Source organism: Pristiophorus japonicus, chromosome 12 (genome assembly GCF_044704955.1).
Source record: "Pristiophorus japonicus isolate sPriJap1 chromosome 12, sPriJap1.hap1, whole genome shotgun sequence".
Taxonomy (NCBI): Eukaryota; Metazoa; Chordata; class Chondrichthyes; family Pristiophoridae; genus Pristiophorus; species Pristiophorus japonicus.
This window is the reverse complement of record NC_091988.1, coordinates 65495899-65523777: the sequence shown is the minus strand read 5'-3', so window position 1 is coordinate 65523777 and position 27879 is coordinate 65495899. Positions and strand designations below refer to the sequence as shown.

Sequence of the window (27879 nt, the reverse complement as noted above, 5' to 3'; positions counted from 1 at the left end):
CTTTTTTGAGGGGAACTTAAAAGTTTTCAGTACTGAGGCAGCTGGTTCAGGGGCCAAATGTCTGGCTCGCTAACTGGGAAATCATTCATTCAAGTCTTTAATTTTTTTTTTCTTTTTGCATATCAAGATTGCTCATTGCAAGCAGCTGATCTGTGACCCCAGCTATGCGCCCAAGTTGGCAAAGAAGGTCGGGAAGGTCATAAGGGTCATCTGCATCCTCAGCCATCCAATCAAAAACACTAATGACTGTAACTCCTGTCAGATCATCATTCCACAGGTGCAGGTCAACAGGAAGTCAGGTATTTAAAGCGACATAAATCACATCTTGAATGAGGGAAAGGGAATTGTATAAATCATGTAGGGTCTTTGATGTAATGTATGTAATGCATTTGCTTCATGGGTTCTTTGCTTAAGAAATTCATAGCAACACATTGCTATTAAGAACTAATTGGTTTATTAGCAAAAGATTGAACAATCACACTACACATTACCAGTTCATCCACCAGGCTCACAATCATTTGCCTCATTGTGGATCCCCTGAACCCAACTGGCTGGGGTTTTATTGAGTCTTGTGAACATCACGTGACTGGCTAAGCCGCTCCCAACTCTACAACTATTTTAGTAGAAACTTAAACAAGAGACCCCTTTTGGCACTAGAACCCACAAATTAATTATTTAAAACTGTAACGAAAACCTTTAATCAAATTAAAATTTGGCAGCCGGCGGTGATGATGCACTCCGATCCCTCGGAAGGCCACGAGCTTACCGGCGGACACCGCATGCTCTGTCTCCAGGGACACCCCTGGCTCGGATGTAACCGCGGAAGAGAGGCAGGCGGTCGGACTGAACAACCCCATAGACCGCCCGCTGCCTGGACCGGCTGATGGCCCCCTTGGCTGTGCCCAGGAGCAGTCCTACGAGGAGGCCTTCGGACCTACCTGCTCCCTTCCGCACAGGGTGCCCAAAGATCAGGAACGTGGTACTGAAGTGTAACCAGAATTTGAGGAGCAGCCCCTACAAATAATGGAACAGGCGCTGCAACCTCACACACTCTACATAGACGTGGAACACGGACTCCTCTAGACCGCAGAAATTACAGGCGACCTGGGAGTCCGTGACCCAACTTAAAAACCGATTGCATGGGACTGCTCCGTGCAACGCCCTCCAGGCTAAGTCCCCAATATATAAAGGGAGGACTCCCGCATAGAGAGCAATCCATTGGGGACCCCGCCTCCTCCGGATAGCAAGATGGTGCGCCATGGCGTGTCCAGACGGAGGACAAGGATGGCAAAATGGAGAGTGTGCAAGAGCAGCCTGTACAGGAATTCCCTCCGCGCAGAACTGAAAGGCATGGAGGGGATTTCCCGGAGGAGGCTCAAGTTGTGAGGCGCCAGCTCCCAAGGAAGGTTTCGGGGCTTGGCAGCGATTAGGAATTCCGTCTAGATGGGGGTCAGTTTGGACGGGATCGCCCCACGTGCTTGAGCATCGACACACCTAACTGAGTCAGAGCCCATTGTTGTCTCAACAACTCTACAACTATTTTGTTGTTGATCTGTAAATCATGTGCCCCTGATTAAAGGGGGGCACTAAAACCGACACGTTAAACAAATTAAACTTTGGACAGTAAACTTAATTAAATTAAAATTTGATTGCCGGGGTGATGATGCACTCCAGTCCCTCTGGTGCCCACTTCTCGCGGAAGGCCGCGAGCGTACCGGTGGACACCGCGTGCTCTATTTCCAGGGACACCCTGGCTCGGATGTATCCGTGGAAGAGAGGCAGACAGTCGGGCTGAACGACTCCCTCGACCGCCTGGACCAGCTGATGGCCCCCTTGGCCATGCCCAGGAGCAGTCCTACGAGGAGGCCTTCTGACCTGCCTGCTCCCCTCCGCACAAAGTGAAGTGTGGGACTGAAGTGCAACCACAATTTGAAGAGCAGACCCTTCAGATATTGGAAGAGAAGCTGAAACCTTGCACACTCAATAAAAACATGGAACACGGACTCCTTCAGACTGCAGAAATTACAGGCGGTCGGGGAGCCCGTGAACCGACTTTAAAAACTTATTGCACGGGACTGCTCTGTGCAACACCCTCCAGGCCAAGTCCCCAATAAATAAGGGGAGGACTCTCGTGTAGAGAGCACGCCATTGGGGACCCCACTGTCATGTATGTATGCTTGGGGTTACTAGCCACCAGGTGGCACCACTGGTCGGAGGTCATTAGGCTGTATGCACATGTGTACGGCCCAGGTTTTAAAGGCAAGCCATCATGTAATGTAATCACGTTGGGCCCTAATAAAGCAGAGCCAGGTTTGTACCTGTGTTAGTTTACAGTATTCAGTCTATCGAGTTATTACATACATAACATTTAGCGACGAGGTAACTTCAGAATCTTCGCATGCAAAAATGAGCACAATTGGAATTCTGGAGAGATTCGTGGAGGGAGAGGACTGGGCAGATTTTGTAGCTCGCCTGGACCAGTACTTCGTGGCCAACAAAATGGAGGAACCCACTGACTCAGTTAGGCGCAGGGCGGTCTTCCTTGCAGTTTGTGGTCCAAAAGTCTATGGACTCCTAAAGAATCTTCTCTCGCCTGCAAGTCCAATAGACAAGGACAATGAGGAATTGTGTGCTCTGGTATGTGACTATCTCAAACCAGAAGGCATCATCATCTCACGATATCGATTCTACAAGCACGTTCGTTCTGAGGGCCAGGATGTGTCGGAATTCATTGCTGACCTAAGATGTCTAGCTGGACCATGTAAGTTTGAAAACACGTTGGGAGACATGCTGCGGGACTTCTTTGTAATCGGCATCAACCACGAGGTGATCCTGCATATGCTACTAGGGGCAGATTTGAGCAAGGCCATCACGATTGCCCAGGCATGCATGACGACGGACAAAAACTTAAAGCCAATATCATCGAAAAATCGGAATTAGGCAAGTACTGTAAACAAGATTGTATCGTCGTTTGGCAGAGCTGCATGTGGCAGGGCCTACTCGACTGCGTATGCGAAACCTGTGGCTGTCCAAAGTCCGCCAACAGGAATGAATCCGATTTCACCATGTTGGCATTGTGAGGGCAATCATCGGCCTCATCAGTTTCGGTTTAAACAGTACATTTGTAAATGCTGTTCGAGACTGGAGCATCTCCAGCGTATGTGGCCGCAACTGAGCAAGCGTGCTGCGACACTCCACTTGGAGGATGATGATCGCGGATCCGGTTATGCAATCCGAGATACCAGAGGAGGAAGTGTATGGACTGTGTTCGTTCCTAACAAAGAGCCAACCGATAATTAATGTGAAACTTAACGGTGTGCCGGTACCGATGGAATTGAACACTGGTGCAAGTCAATCAATAATGAGCCAGAGGACATTCGACAAGCTGTGGGATACTAAGGCTGTGAGTCCAGTCAGTGCCAAGTTGCATATGTACATGAAAGAACTCAAAACGGTGATTGGCAGTGCAGTAGTCAAGGTGTTGTATGATGGTGCGGTTCATGATTTACCTTTATGGATTGTTCCAGGCAATGGTCCAACGCTGTTCAGCAGGAATTGGCTAGAAAAAATCAAATGGAATTGGGACGATATCAAAGCGTTGTCGGAGGAGGATGATACTCCATATGCTCAAGTGTGAGCAAGATCCCCTCGCTGTTTGAACCAGGCATCGGCAATTTCACGGGAGCCAAGGTGCAGATTCATGTGGACTCGGATGCAAGACCTGTCCATCATAAAGCTCGTGCGGTTCCGTACATGATGAGGGAGAAGGTCGAAATTGAACTGGACAGACTCCAGCGTGAAGGTGTCATATCACCGGTTGAATTTAACGAATGGGCCAGCTCCATTGTTCCTGTGTTGAAGAGTGATGGCACTGTCAGGATTTGTGGAGACTACAAGGTTACGATCAACCGAGTTTCGAAACTGGATCAATACACGTTAGCGAAGGCTGATGACCTGTTTGCAACACGAGCCGGGGGGAAGTCATTCACTAAACTGGATCTGACGTCGGCCTACATGACACACGAGCTGGTCGAGACATCGAAGAAACTTACGTGCATCAACACTCAAAGGACTGTTTATCTACAACAGGTGTCCTTTCGGAATTCGCTCGGCTGCAGCCATATTTCAGAGGAACATGGAGAGTCTACTGAAGTCCGTCCCTCGAACCGTCGTGTTCCAAGATGACTTCCAAGTCACAGGTAGTGACACCGCCGAACATCTGAACAATCTGGAAGAGTCTGGACAAAGTGGGACTCGGGCTGAAACGTTCAAAGTGCGTCTTCATGGCACTGGAAGTCGAATTCCTGGGGAGGAAAATTGCTGCTGACGGCATAAGGCCTACAGACTTAAAAAAAACCAAGGCCATCAAAAATGCACCCAAGCCTCAGAATGTGACGGAGCTGCGTTCGTTCCTTGGTCTACTCAATTACTTCGGTAATTTCCTACCGAGATTGAGCACTTCATTAGAGCCACTGCACATGCTGCTAAGAAAAGGCGACAACTGGGTTTGGGGTACGTCTCAAGATAGAGCTTTTGAGAAAGCTACTAATCTGTTTTGCTCTAACAAGCTGCTGATACATTATGATCCGTGTAAGCGTCTAGTATTGGCCTGTGATGCTTCGTCATATGGTGTTGGTTGCGTGCTCCAACAAGCTAATGAGTCGGGTTGCATATACTTCTAAAAGTTCGTCAAAGGCGGAAAGAATGGTAGAAAAAGAAGCATTAGCCAGTGTATGGGGTTAAAAAGATGCATCAGTACCTGTTTGGTCTTCGGTTTGAAATGGAAACGGATCACAAGCCACTCATTTCATTGTTTTCGGAAAACAAAGGTATCAATACCAATACATCGTCCCGCGTCCAGAGGTGGGCGCTGACATTATCTGCCTATGATTGTCATTTTCCATAGACCTGGCACTGAGAATTGTGCTGATGCACTGAGCCGTCTGCAGTTGCCCACACCGGAGGTGGAGACTCCACAACCTGCAGACCTACTGTTAGTTATGGATGCTTTTGAAAGTGAAGGAACTCCTGTCACGGCTCAACAAGTTAAGACCTGGACCAACCAGGACCCGATATTATCGGTTGTGAAACGTTGTGTCCTCAGTGGTGATTGGTCTGCCATATCCAAGCAAATGGGTGATGAGACCAAACCTTACAACTGTCGCAAAGACGAACTATCCATTCAGTCAGATTGTTTACTGTGGGGTAATCGTGTTGTTATGCCTAAGAAAGGCAGAGAGAAATTTGTACATGATCGACATAACACTCATCCTGGTATTGTCATGATGAAAGCCATTGCCAGGTCTCATGTATAGTGGCCTGGAATTGACTCTGATCTGGAATCGTGTGCATCAGTGCAACACTTGCATGCAGCTAAGTAAAGCACCAGCGGAATCACCGCTGAGTCTGTGGTCGTGGCCATCTAAACCATGGTCCAGAATCTACATCGACTTTGCCGGTCCCTTCCTGGGAAAGATGTTTTTAGTTGTGGTGGATGCGTATTCCAAGTGGATAGAGTATATAATCATGTCATCCAGCACATCCACAGCTACCATTGAGAGCCTTCGTGTCATGTTTGCCACTCATAGTCTGCCCGACATCGTTGTAAGCGACAACGGACCTTGCTTCACTAGCCTGGAGTTTCGAGAGTTCATGAAACTCAATGGTATCAAACATGAGGTCAGCACCATTCAAACCCGCATCTAATGGTCAAGCAGAGCGTGCTGTCCAAACCATCAAGCAGAGTATGAAACGTGTAACTCAAGGTTCACTGCAGACTCGCTTGTCATGCATATTGCTTAGTTACAGGACAGGACCTCACATGCTCACCGGGGTAGCCCCTGCTGAACTATTGATGGAGAGGTCTCAAGACCAAGCTCTCTCTTGTCCACCCTGACTTGAACGATCATGTTGAATACAGACGTTAAAGTCAGCAGTGGTGTCATGATCGCGCGGCTGTGTCACGCGACATTTCTGTTAACGATCCTGTGTATGTACTAAATTATGGTCAAGGTCCCAAGTGAATCGCCGGTACACTTGGGACCTTGACCAAGGAGGGTATGGCCAAGGAGGGTAACAGAGTGTTTATTGTCAAGCTCAAGAATGGGCAAACATGCAGGAAACATGTTGATCAGATAAAGCTGTGGCACACAGTCTGAGGAAGACACAATCAGTGACCAACCAACCTACCCTCAGTCATCAGAGGACTCCGCTGTCATCAATGAATCTGGACTTTCAATCCCTGACATGGTCATTGCCACTCCCATCAGATCAGCTAGCCAGCCCCCAGTCAAAACAGACTCAGAACGCTCGCCCAAGGGTGGAGTTGAACTGAGACGATCAACTCTGGAGCGGAAAGCTCCGAACCGTCTCAATTTGTAAAAAGACTGTTACTAATATCTTAAAGGGGGATATTGTCATGTATGTATGCTTGGGGTTATTGGCCATCGGGTGGCGCCACTGTCGGAGGTCATTGGGCTGTACGCACGTGTGTGTGGCCAGTTATAAAAGGCAAGCCATCATGTAATGTAATCACTTTGAGCCCTAATAAAGCAGAGCCAGGTTTGTACCTGTGTTAGTTTACAGTATTCAGTCTATCGAGTGATTACATACATAACACCTGCCTCCTCCGGTCAGCGCCATGGCGTGTCCGGAAGGCAGACGAGGATGGCAAGGGGTCAGTTAGGACGGGATCTCCCCACGTTCTTGAACCTCTTCGACACACCTAACGGACTCGGGGCCCAGTGTTGTTTCAACAACTCTACAACTCTTCATTGTGAACAAAAATAAACGTTAAATCAAGTGCCCCCCTTTTTGATTTTTTTAAAGTTTTTTTTTCGGGCAGTAAACACACAAATTATATAAGTGCCCCCGGGCTAAAAGCGGGTGGGGGACACTAAAAACCGGCACAATAAACAAATTAAACTTTAAACAAAGGTAATCAAATTAAAATTTGTGATGATGCACTCCAGTCCCTCCGGCGCCCACCTCTCGCGGAAGGCCGTGAGCGTACCGGTGGACACCATGTGCTCCATCTCCAGGGACACCCTGGCTCGGATGTAACCGCGGAAGAGAGGCAGGCAGTCAGGCCAAACGACCCCCTCAACCGCCCGCTGCCTGGACCAGCTGATGGCCCCCTTGGCCATGCCCAGGAGCAGTCCTTCGAGGAGACCCTCGGACCTGTTCGCTCCCCTCCGCACAGGGTGCCCAAAGATCAGGTACGTGGGACTGAAGTGCAACCAGAAATTGAGGAGCAGCCCCTTCAAATAATGGAACAGGGGCTGCAACCTCGCACACTCCATAAAAACGTGGAACACAAACTCCTCCAGCCTGCAGAAATTGCAGGCTGCCTGGGAGCACGTGAACCGACTTAAAAATTTATTGCACGGGACTGCTCCATGCAACACCCTCCAGGCCAAGTCCCCAATAAATAAAGGGAGGACTCCTGCGTAGAGAGCACTCCATTGGGGACCCCCGCCTCCTCCGGACGGCAAGATGATGTGACAACGTGGAGAGTATGCAAGAGCAGCCCGTACAGGAATCCCCTCCGTGCAGAACTGAAAGGCACGTAAGGGATTTCCTGGAGGAGGCTCAAGTTGTGAGGCGCCGACTCCCGAGGGAGGTTTTCAGGGCTTGGCGCCGATGAGGAATTCCGTCCGGACGGGGGTCAGTTCGGACGGGATCTCCCCACGTGCTTGAGCCTCCTCGACACACCTAACTGAGTCAGGGCCCAGTGTTGTTTCAACAACTCTACAAACCTATGAGCATACTCACAGGTGCATACATTACACTTGGCATTGAACAAATATCAACACAGCTGAAAGTACAAGGAAAAGCTCCATTGATGTCTCAATGAGTAAATACACTGTGCAATACCCGAGTGAGGATGTTGACCAGCTTCAGTCGCCCCATTCTGAAGTAACTGATCCCTGCCAAGGCAATGCTAGAGGATCCACAACTGGCCTTCATGACCTGAGCTAGTGAGAGGAAAATACAGTTAAGGTTTCCAGTCCTGATGGCTCTCCAATCATCTCCACTGGAAAGTGTATATGTGTGTGTGGATGTTGGGTGAGGACAACATCTCCCTTCCACCCCCCACATCACAGTTGAACAGCCTCCTATTGCCCCGTGTCTAGATTCTCACACAAGGATCAGCCACTTGAGCATGTCAGAGAACCGCCAGTGCCTGTAGAATCATACTGCAGCAGAATTGGATGGCATCCTGAAAGGAAGGGGGGAGGGGGGGGGAGGAAACTGATCACTGCAGGCATTGGGGGAGTGCTAATCTTGCTGAGTTCGATTTCTTCAAACATCGGGCAATGTCATAAAACAAATTAATTCTTCCTTCAGATATCTATGTTTGCGTCATGTCGTACGCACACAACGTGGCAGCTGAAGGAAAGTACATTGCCATTGTCAGCACCACCGTGGAGACCAACAGTCCTGAGAAGGAGGTTCAGCCAGCGCTAGAACTTCTGGAGCCCATCGACAAATCGTAAGGCACTTTCTCTATCACGGAGGTTGTCATTTATAGATGTAAGGATTGTTGAAATCTGTTTTACATTGTGTTACGTAGTATTTACATCACAGAAGCAGGCCATTCTGCCCAACAGGTTCATGCCGGTAGTCATGCTATACACAAGCCTTCTCCCACCCTTCTTCATCCAGCCCCATCAAATTATCCTTCTATTCCTTTCTCCCTCGTGTTTATCTAGCTTCCCCTTAAATGCATCTGTGCTATTCGCCTCAACTACTCCTTGTGGTAGCAAGTTCCACATTATCACCACTAATTTCTCCTGAATTACTACTAGCTTTATTAGTGACTATCTTATATTCATAACTCCTAGTTTTTGGATTCCCCACAAATGGAAACATCTTGTAGGATTCTGTTTCTTCAACTGAGAAGCTTAAGTGGTTGACCCATAGGAAAGACCCAACAACAGGTATCTTAGTTCAACTATGTTACTTGATTAGTCAGTACTAAGCAAGCAATACATAGGCTTCCTTGGTACAAGTCCAAACAATTGATTAGTTTGGTTGAGCTCTTGTAGATCTCTGTCTGGGGAATCAACCCACCCCACTGCAGTACAGTTGCTTCGTCTCACCGTCCTTTATGTCCCCTGGGTCAGTCATATGGCTGGGATGATCTTTGCAATGAGGGTTTTGACCAAGTCCCAACATGGACTTGATGGCTTGCATTCTAGGGTCTTAAAAGAAATGGCTGCAGAGATAGTGGATGCATTGGTTGTAATCTACCAAAATACCCTTGATTCTGGGGAGGTCCCAACGGATTGAAAAACCGCAAATGTAACACCCCTATTTAAAAAGGAGGCAGACAGAAAGACTAGTTAGTTGGGAAAATGCTGGAGTCCATTATTAAGGAAGCAGTAGCAGAGCATTTGGAAAAAGTATAATACAGTCAAGCAGAGTCAGCATGGTTTTATGAAAGGGAAATCATGTTTGACAAATTTGCTGGAGTTCTTTTGAGGATATAACGAGCAGGGTAGATAAGGGGGAACCAGTGGATGTGGTGTATTTGAAGTTCCAGAAGGCATTCAATAAGTTGCCACATAAAATGTTACTGTACAAGATAAAAGTTTATGGGGTTGGGGGTAATATATTAGCATGGATAGAGGATTGGCTAACCGACAGAGAGTCGGGATAAATGGGTCATTTTCCGGTTGGCAACCAGTAACTAATGGGGTGCCGCAGGGATCGGCGCTGGGGCCTCAACTATTTACAATTTATATGAATTACTTGGATGAAGGGACTGAGTGTAATGTTTGTTGATGATACAAAGTTGGGTGGGAAAGCAAATTGTGAGGCAGACACACAAAATCTGCAAAGGGATATAGACAGGCTAAGTGAGTGGGCAAAAATTTGGCAGATGGAGTATAGTGTGGGAAAATGTGAGGTTATCCACTTTGGCAGAAAAAATAGAAAAGCAAATTGTAATTTAAATGGAAAAAAATTGCAAAGTGCTGCAGTACAGAGGGGCCTGGGGGGTCCTTGTGCATGAACCACAAAAAGTTAGTATACAGGTGCAGCAAGTAATCAGGAAGGCAAATGGAATGTTGGCCTTGATTGCAAGGGGGATAGAGTATAAAAGCAGAGCAGTCTTGCTACAAATGTACAGGGTATTGGTGAGGCCACACCTAGAGTTGTAGAGTTTTAGTCTCCGTATTTAAGGAAGGATATACTTGCATGGGAGGCTGTTCAGAGAAGCTTCACTAGGTTGATTCAGAGATGAAAGCTTGACTTATGAAGGTAGGTTGGGCCTATACTCATTGGGGTTCAGAAGAATAAGAGGTGATCTTATCGAAACATAAAAGATAATGAGGGGGCTCGACAAGTTGGATGCAGAGAGGATATTTCCACTCATGGGGGAAACTAAAACTAGGGGGCATAGTCTCAGAATAAGGGGCCGCCCATTTAAAACTGATGAGGAATTTCTGGTTGTAAATCTGTGAAATTCTCTGCCGCAGAGAGCTGTGGAGGCTGGGTCGTTGAATATATTTAAGGCGGAGATAAACAGATTTTTGAGCAATAAGGGAATAAAGGGTTATGGGAAGCGGGCAGCTGCAATTCTCCATCTCACTCTCAACAAGCTCCCTGCTGGAATGGAACTAAACTATAGAACCAATGGGAACTTGTTCAACCTTCGTCGCCTCCAGGCTCGATCCAAGGTCGCCCATCCTCTGGTCATCAAACTACAGTACGCGGACGGCGCTTGTGTCTGCGCACATTCAGAGGCCGAACTCCAAGCCATCGTCAACATCTTCACTGAGGTGTATGAAAGCATGGGCCTTGCACTAAACATCCGTAAGACAAAGCTCCTCCACCAACCTGACCCTGCCACACAGCACTGCCACCCGGTCATCAAAATCCACGGCGCGGCCTTGGACAATGTAGACCATTTTCCATACCTTGGGAGCCTACTATCAGCAAGGGCAGACATCGATGACTAGGTCCAACACCGCCTCCAGTGTGCCAGCACAGCTGTCGGTCGCCTGAGGAAGCGAGTGTTTGAAGACCAGGACCTCAAATGTGGCACCAAGCTTTGTGGTCTACAGGGCAGTCGTAATACCCGCCCTCCTATATGGCTCAGAGACATGGACCATATATAATAGACACTTCAAAGCGCTGGAGAAGTACCACCAACGCTGCCTTTGCAAGATCCTGCAAATCCACTGGGAGGATAGATGCACCAGTGTCAGTGTTCTCGCTCAGGCCAACCTCCCCAGCATCGAAGCACTGACCACACTCGACCAGCTCCGTTGGGTGGGCCACATATTCCGCATGCCCGACAGGAAACTCCCAAAGCAAGCGCTCAACTCGGAACTCCTACACGGCAAGTGGGCAGAGGAAATGTTTCAAGGACACTCTCAAAGCCTCCTTGATAAAGTGCAACATCCCCACCAGCACCTGGAATCCCTGGCCCAAGACCGCCCTAAGTGGAGGAGGAACATCCGGCAGGGCACAGATCACCTCGAGTCTCATCATCGAGAACATGCGGAAATCAAGCACAGACAGCGGAAGGAACGTGCGGCAAACCAGGCTCCCCGCCCACTCCTTCCCTCAACTACTGTGTGTCCCACATGTGGCAGAGACTGTAATTCCCGTATTGGACTGTACAGTCACCTGAGAACTCACTTTTAGAGTGGAAGCAAGTCTTCCTCGATTCCGATGGACTGCCTGTGATGATGATTATTGAGCTGAGTCCAAGATCAGATCAGCCATGATCTTTTAAATAGCGGAGCAGACTTGAGGGGCCAAATGGCCTACTCCTGCTCCTATTTCTTATGTTCTTATGTTCCGCTCTTGACTCGAGGTTTCAAATACAATCATATCTTCTTTCAACACATCACATAATCAAGGACATTCAGGATTCAGTGTTGGCAAACTCAATCAATAGCAGTAATTTAAATGTAAGAGACATAATCAAGTTGGAGTTTATGAATTGAATAAGTCTTCATCATTCCTCGGTACTTATCACAAAGAGCAGCATAAGATCTAATCAACAGCCAAAGCCTCAAGGACAAGCCTCTCTCCTTGTTAGCTGCAATTGTTTCAAGTAAACCATACATTTAAATGGCGTCCACATCCTTATAAATACATGATTGTGTACAGTTTCTTCACTCCCTGCATCTCCCAAAAATGGTACAAGTTATACATACACTCCCGCAGTCCGCCCTTAAGTGGATATGTTAAGCCATTACACATGAACACTTTGAATACGATATGAAAAATGAAAAGGATATTTAAATTTTGTACAATATTAGTCTTGATGTTTTCTACATTGCGGTAGTGTTGAACATATGCACTCCACGCCAAAGCCCTTGGTCTTGCAGTGCACAAGATATACTAACACTCCTTCAATTTCTACATCTACACTATCAAACCTCTTCCTAATTTTAAAGACCTCTAATAGGTCACCTCTAAACCTTCTCTTTTCTAGAGAAAAGAGCCACAGCCTGTTCCGTGTTTCCTGATAGTTATAATCGCTCAGTTCTGGTATTATCCTTATAAATCTTTTTTTGCACCTTCTCCCAGTGCCTATATAGCCCTTTTTATTATAGAAACCAGAACATTGCACTGTGTGGTCTAATTAAGGTTCTACACAAAGTTAACATAGCTTCTCTGATTTTCCATTCTATCCCTCTACAAATGAATCCGTGCTTTGTTTGCTTTTTTGTGTCTTTATTAACCTGCCTCTCTACTTTTAGTGATTTGTGAATGTGTGTCCCCAGAATCCATTGCCCCCTACCCCATTTATTTTCCAAGGAGCATGTGGCCTGCTTATTCTTCCTGGTGTTTATCTATATTGAAGTTCATTTTCCAATTAAACACCCACTCTTCAAGTTTATTAATGTCTTCCTGTATTTTATAGCAGCCCTCCTTTGTATTAACTGCACCCCCCAATTTGGTGTTGTCCGCAAAATTTGAAATTGTACTTCCAATCCCTGAGTCCAAATCGTTTATGCAAATGGTGAACAGCAGTGGTTTCAGCACTGATGCTAGCGAAACACCACTTCTCACCTTTTGCCAGACTGAGTAACTACATTTAATCCATAATCTCTGTGTTCTGCTTTGTAGCCAGCTTGTTATCTATTCTGCTACCTGTCCCCTGCCTCCACATGTTCTGACTTTAGTCATGAGTTTACTATACCGTAGCTTATCAAAGTCCTTTTGAAAATCCAAATATATGACATTATCTACATTACCCTTATCCACTTCAAAGAATACAACAAGGTTGGTCGAGCATCACCTCTGCTGCCCTCTTCATAGGATTTGTGGAGTGTGTGAGCAAGAGCGTGATACTTCAACCAATTCAGTTTGAAGAATCCTCACTGAGACACGCAGAATCTAAACCACGAAGTATAAATGTTAATATTTAATTCCTTGTATAATCATGTACAGAAAGTGAAATAGAGAGGCAAAGAAAGATGGGGTTAAGAGACAAAGAAAAATTAAAAATCTCCAAGAATAATTAAATTCTGAAGGAATGAGACGCCACACTTCTAAAATTACATTTTCAGGGCTGGAGAGGTTGTTTGGCAGTAATTAAGACTTAGTGTCGTGAAAAATTCACTTCCACCTTAATGCACCAGCCCTAACTTTTTCTAGCGTGTTTAGTGGGTAACTAATGGGCAAGTACAGCAACTTCACGCTCGTACATAGATTTCGATGCTGAGTCTATTAGCATGGTACCGGTGGAGCGCAGCTTGTGGAGGTCCAGGCCAAATTGAACAGAAACTTCTGAATTTTCGCATTTAACTGCGCATGTGCGGACTCTGGAAGTTACTGTCCGATTTATTCCAGAATAATGGTAAGCCTCACAGGTATTATTACCACAAATTCAGGGCCATTATACTTTGTTTTTCTGTTATATCTTAAGGATTCCATTACCTCTCATCACCAACATTAAGCTAATTGGTCTATTGTTCCCTTTTTAAATATAGAAATCATATTAGCTTGTCCGCCTGTCCTCTGGCGCAATTCCATTTTCGAATTAATTTTTATATATATATATGTAATAGTGCCTCTGCTATCTCTTCCCGAACTTCTTTTAATATGCATAGATGCAATCCATCTGGACCTGGGGTTTTATTCTCTCTAAGTTTGATCAGTTTATCAATTATCTCCCCCTTTCGATCTTAAATATATCTATCTTTTTTGATCTCTTCTTCAAATGTCATGTCCATCATGTTAGTTTCCCTGTTAAGTAATTATTTAATATTTCTGCCATTTCATAGTCATCATCTGTGAGTTAATGTGTATCTCAGTGGCCCTATCCTAATTTTTTGTTATTTCTTTTTATATTCCTAGATAATTTATTTTCGTAGTTTCTCTTTGCTTTCCTAAATTTTTTTTTTTACTTTCCTAATCTTTTCATATTCCCATTTGTCATCATCATCTTTATGTACTTAGTATGCTTTTTACTTTAATTTCAGTTTTGGTTTTATTCATCCATGGTGTATCATTATTGGCTAGTTTGTTCATGCTTTTTAGTGCAATATATTTTCCCTGGACTCTTAATCATCTTTTTAACTGTTTCCCACAGTTGTTCTATTTCTTTGATTGTTTGTAAATTTTTCCATTTTATTTTCCCTAGTTTCCCTAAATCAGCTTTTTTTCTCCAATGTATTACTTTTCTTTGTCTAACTTATGTCTTATGTCTAATTTATATCTTGTATCTTATTATGTTGTAATCACTATTGCTTTCATGTTCCCCTACACTTACTTCTCTATCTGTTCTGGTTCATTTCCCATTACTAGGTCCAGCAGTGCTCCATCTGTTGGGCTTTTTAAATACTGGGTAAGAAAGGAGTACTGCGCATACGTTGTTAAAAACTTCATTTCCTGTACTCTTTTTGCTATCTCTTCTTTGGGGGTAGTTAAAATCTCCTATGATTATTATTCTATGTCCTTTACTCATTTCACACATTTGCTTACATATTTCTTCCTCCACCTCCTATTAGGCGGTCTGTCGTATACCCCTATTAGCATGATCAATCCTTACTTATCTTTTATTTTTCAATAACGCCCCTCCTGTGTCCTATTAAAAACCCTATTTATCCTTTCTGCTAGGACACCTGCCCCATTCCAGTTCAGGTGGAGCCAATCCCAATACTTTTGAGCTATATGTTGTGCATACTTTTTGTGAACTCTGTTCTCCTCAACTTGGCTCGTAGTATATACAATGTCCTATCTTTGGGGAGTGGGAGGGGGAGGTTGTGGTGGAGAGAGCTGGATTGCAACACTTGCACCAATGCTAACTTGTAGGGACTGATGTACAGCCAATGTAACATCTGTCATGAACGTTTAGATTGCCTTGGGCTTGTTGCCTGTGCAGCTCACAGTCCTGACTCCTGGCTTGTGAAGGAGGGTATTGTTTTGATTTATTTTCTGTCTCCAGTGGTTGGTTTGTGACTTTAGTCGACAGCGTGAGGGTGGAACTGTATGTTGTTCTTGATTGCAGCTGCAACTCCCTGCACCATGTCTGATGAGCTGGCAGGTCACATGGGTAAAGAGTCAGGAAACCAGGTCTGGCTGCTTTCTTCACGTGACTGTGCATAGGCACTGACTTGGAGGGGGGAAGCTGGAGAAAAGCTGCCATGATTCCCAGTTAGGGGCTCCTCTTATATCAGCAGGACCCCCAGTGCCATTGTGATGAGATGTGTCTTTCAACCTAAAAGTAAATTGATGCGTACTTAAGGTGGCATGATTCAGATGCACCTGAGGGAGGGAGGCACCATGCAGAAACTGATGGGTGGAGGATTTTAAGGCGAGGTTGGGTAAATAATCCAGAGGGGCGCACCTTTAATATCCTGGTAACTCAGACTTGCCACGTTGTATTGGCTTGATTTTATTATTGGATTCGGGTACAGCTCAGTAGAAAGTAGTGTTATTATAAATTGGCTGACTTTTTTTTACTTGACAATTCAGTGTGAAAGGCTATGTCACACCATGCAAGGCGCAGCCAAGATTAGAAGGAATCTGAGAAACTGCAAAATAAAACAAGTAGTAGTAAGAAAGAAAGACTTGAATTTATATAGCGCCTTTCATGACCACCGAATGTCTCAAAGCACTTTACAGCCAATGAAGTACTTTTTTGGAGTGTGATGTGGGAAACGTAGCAGTCAGTTTGCGCACAAACGAGCTCCCACAAACAGTAATGTGATGACCAGATAATCTGTGTTTTTGTTATATTGATTGAGGGATAAATATTGCCCAGGACACTGGCGATAACTTCTCTGCTCTTTTTCGAAATAGTGCCATCCACCTGAGAGGGCCTCGGTTTAACATCTCATCCGAAAGACAGCACCTCCGACAGTGCAGTGCTCCCTCAGCACTGCACTGGAGCGTCAGTCTAGATTTTTTAGTAATTAGAGTTTGGATTTTAAAAGTCTCTGGATTATAGGATGGACTAAGGGAGGTAGAACAGTGCAGCCTTTTTATTATACTGGATGCCTGTAGCATAGGCTTATACCAGCAAAACGCAAATACAGGACTAACATCGGTACATTTCCTCCCAGAAAGTGATAACGTGGAATGGATTTCCAGGCAGGACAGTGGGAGACAAAAATACTGGAATCATTTAAGCAACAGTCTGAAGCTTTTGGCAGGGTCTGTAGACTCTGGATGGAGGGGTGAGTTTGGATTGGCCAAATGGTCTTCCTCATCAGTATCTTACTGAAAAAGTTTCCAAGAAAAATTTAATTTTTTTTCTTTTTGAAATGGCCTCAGTCGAGTGACTCCACTTATTTCACTGGAAAGTCTAAATCCTTCCCAATAGTTCCGCCATCAATCTGTTCACTGTTTAAACTCCTCTGTTTCATTTGAGGGATTATGGTAAAGGGGGTTGCTATTAATTCTGCTGCATCTTGCACAGTAATTGATTTTATAAGGTGGTATTTGTGCTAATCATTGAGGCCCCATGTTCAAATTTAAATAAATGACACTTTGCCAATAATGCAGTTCTCTCATAAAGGGGAAGATTTATTTTTTATATTTGATTGTCTATCATCAAATTTTACATGCAAAATTTTCCGTGCATTAAAAAAATGCAAACAAAGCACTGGTTCATTCCTTGAGGAATAAGAATTAAAAAGCAGCACATACGTTATGTTAAACTAATGTAGAACTTTGGTTAGACCACACTTGGAGCACAGTGCACAGTTCTGGTCTCCATATTACTAAAAGGATATAGAGGTACTAGAGAGAGAGTGCAAAAACATGTATAAGGTTGATACTGGAACTGAGAGTTTATACCTATCAGGAAAAACTGAACAGGCTGTGAATCTTTTCTCTAGAACAGAGAAGGCTGAGGGGTGACCTGGTAGAGGTCTTAAAAATTCTGAAGGGGTTGATAGGGTAGACAAAGAGATGTTTCCAATTGTGGGGGAATTCAAAACCAGGGGTCATGAATATAAGTAGAAATCCAGTAGTATTTCAGGAGAAATGTATTTACCCAAAGAGTGGTGAGAATATGGAACTCGCTACCACAAGGAGTAGTTGAGGTGAAAAGCATAGATGCATTTAAGGGGAAGCTAGATAAGCACATGAGGGAGAAAGAAATAGAAGGATATGCTGCTTGGGTTAGATCAAGTAGTGTGGGAGGAGGTTCGTGTGGAGCATAAATACCGGCATAGACCAGTTTGTCCGAATGGCCTGTTTCTGTGCAGTAAATGGTATGTAATTCTACATTTATGTTGCCGCCGCCTTCTTTGGTTATGATTATTCTGTCACGTCTCTAGGTGGCCTGTTGATGGGATTTTCCCATTGTATCGCTACCTGTCATTCAGTCACACCTGCAGCTATCACCAGATGGAGTGTTCGTAACGTACTCTTGAAAGAAAATCACTTTGTCCTGATTTTTCTTGGGTAATGCCACAGCATTGGGGTAGAATCTCCGTGGGAGTTCTTCCGCTGTAACTTACTGGATATGCAGGAGGAATAGTCATTCATGTTGTTGCTCCAGGGTTTCTGCCAAAGGTGTGAGATTAGGTGACCCCTGCGGAAGTGCTCCCCCAGTATGTCCAGATGTCACTCTCTAGATGCTGAGCTCTTCTGTCCTGTGACCGAAACAGACAAACAATTTGCTAGCTGTAAAGTTCCCTTACCAAATAACAATTGAACTCTGCTTAACCTGTGCCTATTTTTACTTAGCAACATGGACTTAAGCAGGCTGACCCCTACATTATCAGAATAATACATTGTACATTGCATACACTAATTCTCCTGTTCTCCTGAAGTAATTGTCTGACTTGCTGTGAGCAACACCACAGAAGTGTTTGTGGACAAACCTCTATCAGTGAGTTTACAATCTTGCTACAGGAAGTGAGCCTCCATAATTCTTTGCTAAAAATGAGGTGCAGCACATGTAGATATGTTTTACGGTAGTTGCCACTATCGAGTCCTCTTTCCCAGCTGAACCATGTAGAGAACTGTTGACCAGGTGGGTTAATGCATTCCAGTTACTTGCCAAAGTCACACCAAATTGGTTGTTATGTGACTGATCTGTGCCTTGAAATGACATTTTATATGAAGAACGTGTATAAGAAAAACCTTTTTGACGCAGATTGCAGTTTGTAATTTTATCAAATCATATTGTTCTTTTCGGTCAATGCATTTCCAGACACCCAAAGGAGGCACCATGGGGGAAGGAGGAATGGTTGCTGGTTCGATCCCCTATTTTACATAGGATATACGTGTTGGGGTAAAAAGACTTCTCTTCCTTTAGGTGGACTCCCTGATATAATGAATCGACACCCGCCCTCTCGTATAGCGACCACGGAATCACTCAGACGAAACCTCGGTTAACCGGTTTTTATTCAAGCATGCTAGGGAAGGGTTCCGATGAACACTTCTCCGATCAGAGGTTTTACAATTATACATTTTTCGAGTTGTGTGACCCTCTTACAAAACTACCGATTGGCCTACTGCTATCAGCGAAGTTACATTGATTTGTTGACCCTTATCAGACCGGCTCTGAGTGGTTCTTCCCCACCTATCCATCTCCCATCACACGTCACCCTTCTGGAATGTGTTATTCAGTGGTGTCAACTTTGCCTCATGACGTGTTGATTAACTTTGTTTTCCAGGGTGGTGCCTCCTTATCCCTCTTCCAAAAACTCTAGTCAAAACTACCAGTCAATACTATCCTGTTCCCATGCTGCGATAATCTATCTTCCCAAACATTTTACTGTCCTGGTTCTGTACTGAATGTTAGTTTCCATGACTTTGTACTAAGGTTAATACAACGGATGGTTCATTAACCATCAAACTTTGTTGCGTAGCTTCCCCTTCTTAAAACCCATTCAAGCAAGTGGATAAGCGTGCTTTACATACAATCTGGACCATGTGTCAGATCAATTCACTATCTTCAGTATCCACTTTAGTAACCATTTTTTATCCCCTTACAATCCCCCATAATGGCCCTTGGCTAAATGCCAAGATAGGCCATTTCCTAGTTAATTCCTCATGGATGAGCCTCCAGGGTTGTCCTTTCACTTGGGTAGCGCTACTTCCCGAACTACAGGACCTACCTGTTGGCTTTCACATCAAGGGTCGATAAGTCCTTTTTGTCGGACTGTCTATATTCCCTTTATTCAATAGGTTGGTAGATGAGTCTTCAGCCTTTGACAGATCTCCTTCCCAAAGTCAGCTTCAGTCTATGTATTGAGCTAGCCAGCGGAAACCTTCTCCATAACCTTGTCTCTTTAGGACACTGCACATGAAGACTTCTAGTGGTCGTGCATTAAGCTCCTTCACGGAAATAATTTAACTATAGTTTGCGCTATGGTCTGCCTCTTAGTCAGTTACACCTTTTACAGGCTAACAATAGCAAGATGACCAGTATGATCCCTTGCACTGCAATCAGTACATTGAGTCCAGCATAGTTTGTGTACCAAGGCTATCTAGCCAACATTTTCCTAGTGTTCGAATTATGGCCCGCCTGGGGTATCCTCTGTTTCTTCTATCTTTACTGATCTTCCCCCATCTGGGGTCTTCTCTCTGTTGCTTTGGATATTCTCTTTCATTGTATTCAGTTCACTGCTCCAGTCGGGTTTGTTCCTCATTCAGTTTGGGTATTGGTTTTCCTTCTCGTGCCCTTCTCTGATAGTGTCTATCATTGTCCCATTGATGGTTTCTTCCATTAGTTCAGGGTTTATAACGTATCCCTTTAAACGTGCGGGGTTAAAGCAGAAGTCCGTATCCATTGATGGCGCATGAGGTATCTCCTCCCTTATTTGTGACCGGCATTTCAGTCGCTGTGGTGCTCACACACCATTCCCCATTTCCTCGTGGAACAAGCGGTAGTTTCGTAGTCCCATGCTAGGGGGGTGATACTCAAGGTGCCATATCCAACAATCCCTGTAAGGTTCAGGTTAGGGTGTTGACCTGATCATCTAGCAGGTGCAGGTCTATAGTGTTTACTGTAGCGTATCCCGCGCCTACCATTTCTAGTATCCCTTTTTTCCCCGGTCCCGCTTTTTACCTGACCCTCTTTCCACATTAGACTTCATGGTTTTGGCCATATCCACAGTCGTCTTTGATCATTCGTAGTGGATCTCGACATAAAGCAACTTGGTTATTGTTATAACAATCATCTATGCTGAGACTTAGTACTGTTGCTCTCTTCAATTACATATCTGGATTGTCATGGTACCGCACGTGAGTTTGATTTCTTATATCCTCTATCTTATTTGTTTGGTATAGGGGATCTCCCTTTGTCACATCATACTGTGGTATTGATAGTACAAAACCTATTATTAATTGATATCCAATCTGGCACCTTTCCATTTTGAAGTTGCTCTAGGTTATGTTGTATACCACTGAGTAACCATGCTCTGTACCCTGCACAAACTATTTCTGTCTGTCTGGTTCCGCTCAAGTTTCTTTCCGCTCTAGTTCTGGCGTGGTCTCTCAACATGTGACAATTCTCTCTCCAACAATCCCTGTAAGGTTCGGGTTAGGGCGTTGACCCGATCATCTATCGTGTGCAGGTCTATAGTGTTTACCGTCGCAACTCCCGCTGCATATCCCCCGCCTACCATTTCTAGTATCCCTCTTTTTCTCCGGTCCCACTTTTTGCCTGACCCTCTTTCCATATTAAACTTCATGGTTTTTGATTCAGGGCCTTGCTCGCAGGGTCAGGTTTTTATACAGGCTTCTCGTTTGACCCGCAGAAGCTGGGGATGGTTAAGTCTGTTAAATTATTCGCTGACGTACCCCGAAGTGTATCTTATCCATGGTCTGCCTTATTACCAATCCCCCTTTTGCCCCAGCGTTCAAAGTTGGACACGGTGGGGGTGTGGTGGTCGGGGCCCTAGCAGTGCTTACTGTTGCTAAAGTAGTGGGTGGGGCTATGGTGGGAGATAACCCTCCAACCCCATTCATTGAGTGAAATCTGCACCCTCTTCCCCCGGGTGCAGCATTCTTGTCCCCCACTCCTAGTTATAAAACACACCGTGGTCTTATTCGCACTAATTATTGGTCCCGTATTACTGACCCATCCCCAATGTTGTTTCGTTTTCTCGTTACGTTGTTTTATGCCCGTTATTTAAGTCTACTGTTGCTCTGTCCGTCACCATCAGCGTTTTTGATTCTTTATCACAACCAATGTCGCCCGAGTCCATCAGCCTGTTGTCCTTGATATGAGGATTAGTTACCCCACGTTGTTCCCATGAGCACCAGAATCCTGCAAAAAACAATATTTCCCGGTCGTAACCAGTTAGTTAGTGACTACATTTTTCAACTGGGTCCAGTGTTTCCACTTGCAGATAACGACGCAGGCGCATGTGTCGCTTACCATTCTCACCATCACCTGACTGCCTACTTGGGGTATTTGGATCTTCTGTTCTTTAGTGTCGTTCTTTAAGTCCTTGATTACTTGTTAATCTCTAGCCGATGCTTTTAAGTCATTAACTGCTTACAGAGTTCCATCACAAACCTCTGTATCCTATCTAAGGTCTTATGTCCTCGCTTCCTGTAACCAAGACTTCTGGCAGTCTCATAGCCCTTTCGGTCATTAGTTCAAAGGGTGTCAGTCCTGTCGTCTGACTAGGGGTTGCCCTGAGTTTCATCAGTACTCTGGGTAACCTGTCTACCCATCCCGTTCCAGTCTCTTCGATCTTCCCTGTGAAGTGTGTACCTTGATCTGAGTCCAGCTGTAGTGGCATTCCCCCTCTAGGTATTATAACTAGGCAGTATGTCTTCCCCTTGTTGCTGGGTAACAGTCCAGTAAAATCTATATAAGTTTCGGTGGGGGCTGATGTCCCATTCTGACCTTTATTTTCCCCCTGGGTTGTATTTTGTGCATGGCACGCATCTTCTACAGTGGTTCTCTATATCTCTACCCATTCTGTTCCACCACCACCACCTGGACATCGAGCTTACCATGTTGGTTCTCCTTTATGGACATACCCATGGTCCAAATTCTTATCTTTCCTCCATACCCCTTCGGCCCCTTGTTGGGCTCCTCTCTGCTTCCACCCATCCTTTTCCTGTGGAGTGGCTTCTCCCTGTACCCTAAGCATGTTTCCTTCCTCAGGCCTGATGTACATGGGCTTCCCCGGCCAGTGTACCTGTCTCCGCCATTCCCTTGGCTGCCTCGTCTGCCCATCGCACACTCTTGGGATAGGAGGGAGGCTTCCACTAATTTCTTAACAATCATACACTACTCCAAAAGCATACCGACTGTCAGTATAGATGTTTACTTTTTTTCCCTTAGCCATCCTCAAGCCTCGGTGAGAGCCACCAATTCAGCCACTCGAGCCGATAGGCCCCCTTCTAGCCGTCCTACCTTTCTAACCTGTCCGCTGCTATCTACCACTGCCCATCCCGTCCGTGCTGTTCCGTTGATATTGCACCGGGACCCATCTACGTATAGATCCATGTCTGCCTCCTCAAACAGGGTTTCACTAGCCTGACTACTTCCTGCATTTCTCCTGTCAGGCAACACTGATGCTCCTCTCCCTGTGTAACGATCCACCCTGCAGAGTTGTTACAGTTGTCTTTTATTGTTATAATCCCGTTGGGGGGGGGGGGGTAAGAGCATTGCTTCCCACCTAGCCCTTTGTATGTCAGATACCATTTTTAGCCTTCCTGTGTTAAGCACTTCTACTAAGGTATGCTGGGTATGTAGGATAACTTGTCCCGATATTACTATGCCACTGGCCTATGTCTGTCCCCCTGTAATTGAGTCACTGCCATATTATGATCGTTACTGTGGTATGTATAGATTCTGGTCGGGTAATCCCAGGGCTGGAGCACTTGAGAGCCTGTTTTAACTTTACAAACGCCGTATCCTGATCAGGGCCTCAGTCCACTGGCTCTTGGCCAGGTCCTGTATAGGTTAGGCCATCTCTGCATATTCGGGGATAAAATTTCGGCAGTAGTTGAATAGCCCTCGTCCCTGGCTTTGGTATCGATCTAATAGCCTCCTTTTTGTCTTTGGGCATTTGTTTTACCTTGTGTTATGAAGTATTCTAGATATGTTACTTCACTCTTTATTTAAAAACATTTTTATAACCGTTGTAATTTTATTTTCCTTCTGGCACGTGGGAAAATATTCACTTCAAATTAAGAAATCCAAATTAATAATGTCCATTAATTTTTTTAATTCCATGCAGCGTTGCTAAAGTTGTTTGGTGAACTAAACAAAACAGCTGTCAGTGGAAAGGGTTAACTCCTTTGCAGGTTTGCATGAAGGCCTGACGTCATTACGTGACTTCGCGTAATTTATTTTTTAAAACCTTTCCCGATATCAGAATATGGCATCCATTTTAAAAAGGTTTTCAAACCCGAAATTTAAATCTCCTTTACTGAAGTAGAATTTCCCATAATTTAAAATCATTATCAACATAGAGTGTCTTTTATCTCATTTCCAATGTGGTGAAGGTTTCATATTCATACTTTGAAAGGGAACCGGAATTTCACCGTGGCCACAATGGAAGTCCGGTTTTCATTGGTTAATTACCTTCAATAATCCAATTAAATCAATTATCTTTTTCATAACCTACTGGATGCTATTTTATATTGGCTATGTCATTTTCCTTTGTTAATTTAAACTGCATAAGACAATCACAATTTTTTTTACTCCAATTAAATGTTCAATTTGTGTTTCTTTTAGCAACTCTAGCTTCAAGGTTGAGATTTTATCTTTTGGTAAACAACTTGTTCTTTGTGCATTTAATTTTCCGTAAATAATCCAATTAACTCTGCATCTGCGTTTCTAACTTAAAATCTAATTCAATTCCAGGTGCACAATGAACATTTTAACACCACTCCATATCCGAAAAGTGGGGGAGCTAGAACAAACAAACAGACTCATTGTCTTCCCCCTTCCCTTTGAATCCTAATTTAATAATCTTTTGATGGCCTTCCTCCAGTCCATCGTTAAACATTTTTGTTTTCTCTTTCTCGGCACAAAAACTGCAGCTTCTGTGTTGGTTTTTAACTCGTAAGTTTTTTTTGATTATTTTCACATTCCTGCTAGCATTTATACTCGAGACCCTTCTGGTCCATATCTCAGAGACACCCCCGGTCTTCATTTCATCCCACTGGCCAGTTTTTTCCCAACGATCCTGGGCACCCACCACCCCTTTAAGTTGTATTCCTCCTTGTTTGCGGCGCGCACAATCAATATAGGCTTCTCCCTGTTAATCATCATCATAGTCAGTCCCTCGAAGCGAGGATGACTTGGTTCCATGCCAAAAAAGGATGGGTTCACAGTGTTTCAAAGAAGGACCTAATATTCCAGATCACAAACGACATCCTGAAGGGTGGAAGATGCCTGTGCGTGTATTTTTTTTGCACATCAGCCACCACACAGGCTTGACAGAGCTCGGTCTTGGTCCAGTGACAAGGGTTATCCAAGACAACTGGAGACATGCTCTGCTGCACGGGCCTAGTGCATATACATATTGCAGTGTGGGCTGGCCCGAACTGCCCCTGGCCCCGAACTCACGCCTCTCCTGGGCCCCATCACATCCCTCCACACACTCTCACCGCTCCTGCTGTACCTGGCCACACTCCAATCACTGACCTGGACCTTGATGACATCACTCTTCACTGCCGTCGCCCTCCTGCACCAGTTTGCGCTGCTCCCTGAAATGGCCTCCACGTTGCTCCCGGGCCTCCACTCCTTTTATGGCCCCAACTTGCAGCTAGTGTTCTCACGCCTCCACCATGCTCCATGCTGTTATTACCGTGTCACCCGTCATGCTTTAGGACATACACCTATCCTACCTCTGTTTTCATCCTTCCGTGGTTCGCTATAACTTAGTTATACAGATTACCCCCTTTTAGTTCTTTATACAGATTACCTCCTTCCCCATCAATGCTACAGCTCTGCAGGTGGTACAAAAAAGCATACTCACTGCAATTGCTAGCTGCCACATCGTCCGGGACCCTGCTCGCAGCGCCAATTGTTGGGGTAAAAAGAAGACGACTTCTCTTCCTTTAGGTGGACTCCCTGATATAAGGAATCGACACCCCACCCTCTCGTACAGCGACCATGGAATCACTCAGACGAAACCTTGGTTTAACCGGTTTATTCAAGCATGCTAGGGAAGGGTTCCGATGAACACTTCTCCGATCAGAGGTTTGACAATTACAATTATAGTTTGAGGTGTGCAACCCTCCTACAAAACCACCGATTGGCCAACTGCTATCAGCGAAGTTATATTGATTTGTTGACCCTTATCAGACTGGCTCCGAGTGGCTCTCCCTCACCTGTCCATCTCCCATCACATGTCAACCTTCTGGAATGTGTTATTCAGTGGTGTCAACTTTACCTCAGTTCCTCATGACAGGTTGATTAACTTTGTTTTCCAGGGTGGTGCCTCCTTATCCCTCTCCCAAGAACTCTAGACAAAACTACCAGTCAATACCATCCTTTCCCCTGCTGCTATAATCTATCTTCCCAAACATTTTACTGTCCTTTATTCTGTACTGAATATGAAAGTTTCCATGGGCTAGATTTTACACTTTTGTGCAGATCGCCCAAAAATGGGTGTTATTTCTGGCGTGGACGGTAAAAATGGGTTTTCAGATCGCAGGCTTGTCGCCCATTTTCAAAGCCCCTAGTCTCCATTTTTAAAATTGGATGTTTCAGCGAGCGATATGGAATGGGCGTTAGTGTTAAATTTCTTTGACCTTCTGCTGTAAAGTGTCGCCGTTTTTAGCAATGGCATGGCAACGCTTGATTCCTGCGATTCAGGAAGTCAAGAGTCATCATGACATGCACATAAGAGGAGACAGAGAGAGGGAGTGAAGGCGTGTGTGGGTGTGGTGTGGCTGCTTTGGGAGGAAGGAGGGAGAGTTTCGAGCTTTGTAGCAAATTGTGCAAAAAAAATTAGCCAGATATTTTCCCGAATTTTGTGCCTATAATGGAGGGAGAGGAGGAGGGGACACAGCATGCTGTGGAGACTGACGCTGGCGAAAGCGGTGAGCTGGGAGAGAAGCATATTGGCGGACGGAAAAGAGCGAGGAGGTTCTCGGACGAGGCAAATGCATCCCTCCTGCAGGAGATCGAGTCATGCTGGGGTGATTTGACACAGGGAGGGTGTGGGAAGCCCACCTCAAAGGCCTACCAGCAGATATGGGCTGAGATAGCAGAGATGGTCTCGTCAGTGACCAACGAGGTGCGTGAGGGCAACCAATGCCGTAAGCGATGGAACGATGTTGTCGGATCCGCAAGAGTAAGTGTTACATTTATTTACATGTACTTATGTATTTTTATAACTTGATTTGTAAGAGTCATGGTGACTATCATCAGATGTGAGTTCTTTCACTTTTACCGGGAATGTTGTAATCAAAGCCTGCTGTCACGGTGCATGTCTTTAGGTAAAGAATGATAATTATCATAATAATCATGATTACATCTGTCGGTTATGTGTTGTATCAGTCTCTGACAATACCTAGCAATGATATCACGCAATGATCTCATGCCATGTCGTCCTGTTGACCTTTTACAGAAGAAGCTATCGATGATTAGGTCCGAGCAGATGCGAACGGGTGAGGGGCCACCAGTCCCCAGCGACACCACTGAGATGGAGGAGCGGGTGCTCGCACTCGTGGGGAAGCACCCCCGAATGGCCACCCAGACTCTAAAGTGATGCCACGTGAGTAAAGTATACACCATTGCGTGATCTAAAGTCAATTGATGCCACACCCACTCATATCCGACCAATAATATATGATAGATGATTGCTAAAAGTGTCCTCTAAATAATGCTGGCCTCAAGAGAATCATTGCAATGCAGAATGTGTTGATGGTCATGAAATGTGATGTCTGTGATGATTTTGATAGCGGTGGTGCTTTTGTCGTGCATATGCTGTGTGTAGCACTGGACTCGCCTTGTAACCCTAGCACCCCCTTCTCCTCTAATAACCTCATTTGCATTTTGCAGCTCAGCCAGCAGCACATCCCAAGGCAAGACCACAGAGGCCAGAAGGTGGGGGCGCGGGGCCAGACTCTGCAGACAATCCTACATCTGGTGCTGAGGAGGTCTGATTCTCGCCCGTCAATCAGCTGGGTCTGTTCTCTACGGATAAGAGCACGGACTTTGAGGAATCTGCATCGCCATGTTCCAGAAGGCATTCCACCCCAAGCACATCGAGTGCTCCTCCGGCCATTCCCGCCTCCACTCTGGAGGTACTGGGCCCAAGTATCTCGCCACAGGGCACCCCATTTGTCCCCGGGATGGCACCAACCCTGCGGAGGTTTCGTGGACACGGCAGGTCTGCTCCACGAGTGCCAGATGAGAGCAGAGAGATGGTAAAGTTGTCCAGGAAAACTGTAGACATAGATGACCAGATCCTAAATGCATGGTGGCCGGGGGGGGGCGCATATCCCGACAGCTGGCCA

General features: G+C 45.2%; 1 protein-coding gene and 1 long non-coding RNA gene across 3 annotated transcripts in view; both read left to right on the top strand.

Annotated features, from left to right (window-relative positions):
• Positions 1–27879, top strand: part of LOC139277309 (rab GDP dissociation inhibitor alpha-like) — a 103513-nt gene that overhangs the window by 61675 nt on the left and 13959 nt on the right. The window contains exons 8-10 of one of the 2 annotated variants that reach the window (XM_070895602.1): positions 128–299; positions 8350–8494; positions 16539–16628. In XM_070895602.1, the coding sequence (XP_070751703.1) occupies positions 128–299; positions 8350–8494; positions 16539–16545 (324 nt within the window). In that variant the 3' untranslated portion in view covers positions 16546–16628. Of the gene's footprint in view, positions 1–127; positions 300–8349; positions 8495–16538; positions 16629–27879 lie in introns of those variants that run through there. The other variant, XM_070895601.1, reaches the window with a different exon arrangement.
• LOC139276930 (uncharacterized) lies at positions 26410–27457 on the top strand. Its single transcript, XR_011595993.1, has 3 exons — positions 26410–26711; positions 26988–27134; positions 27422–27457. It is a non-coding gene; the product is annotated as an uncharacterized lncRNA (long non-coding RNA).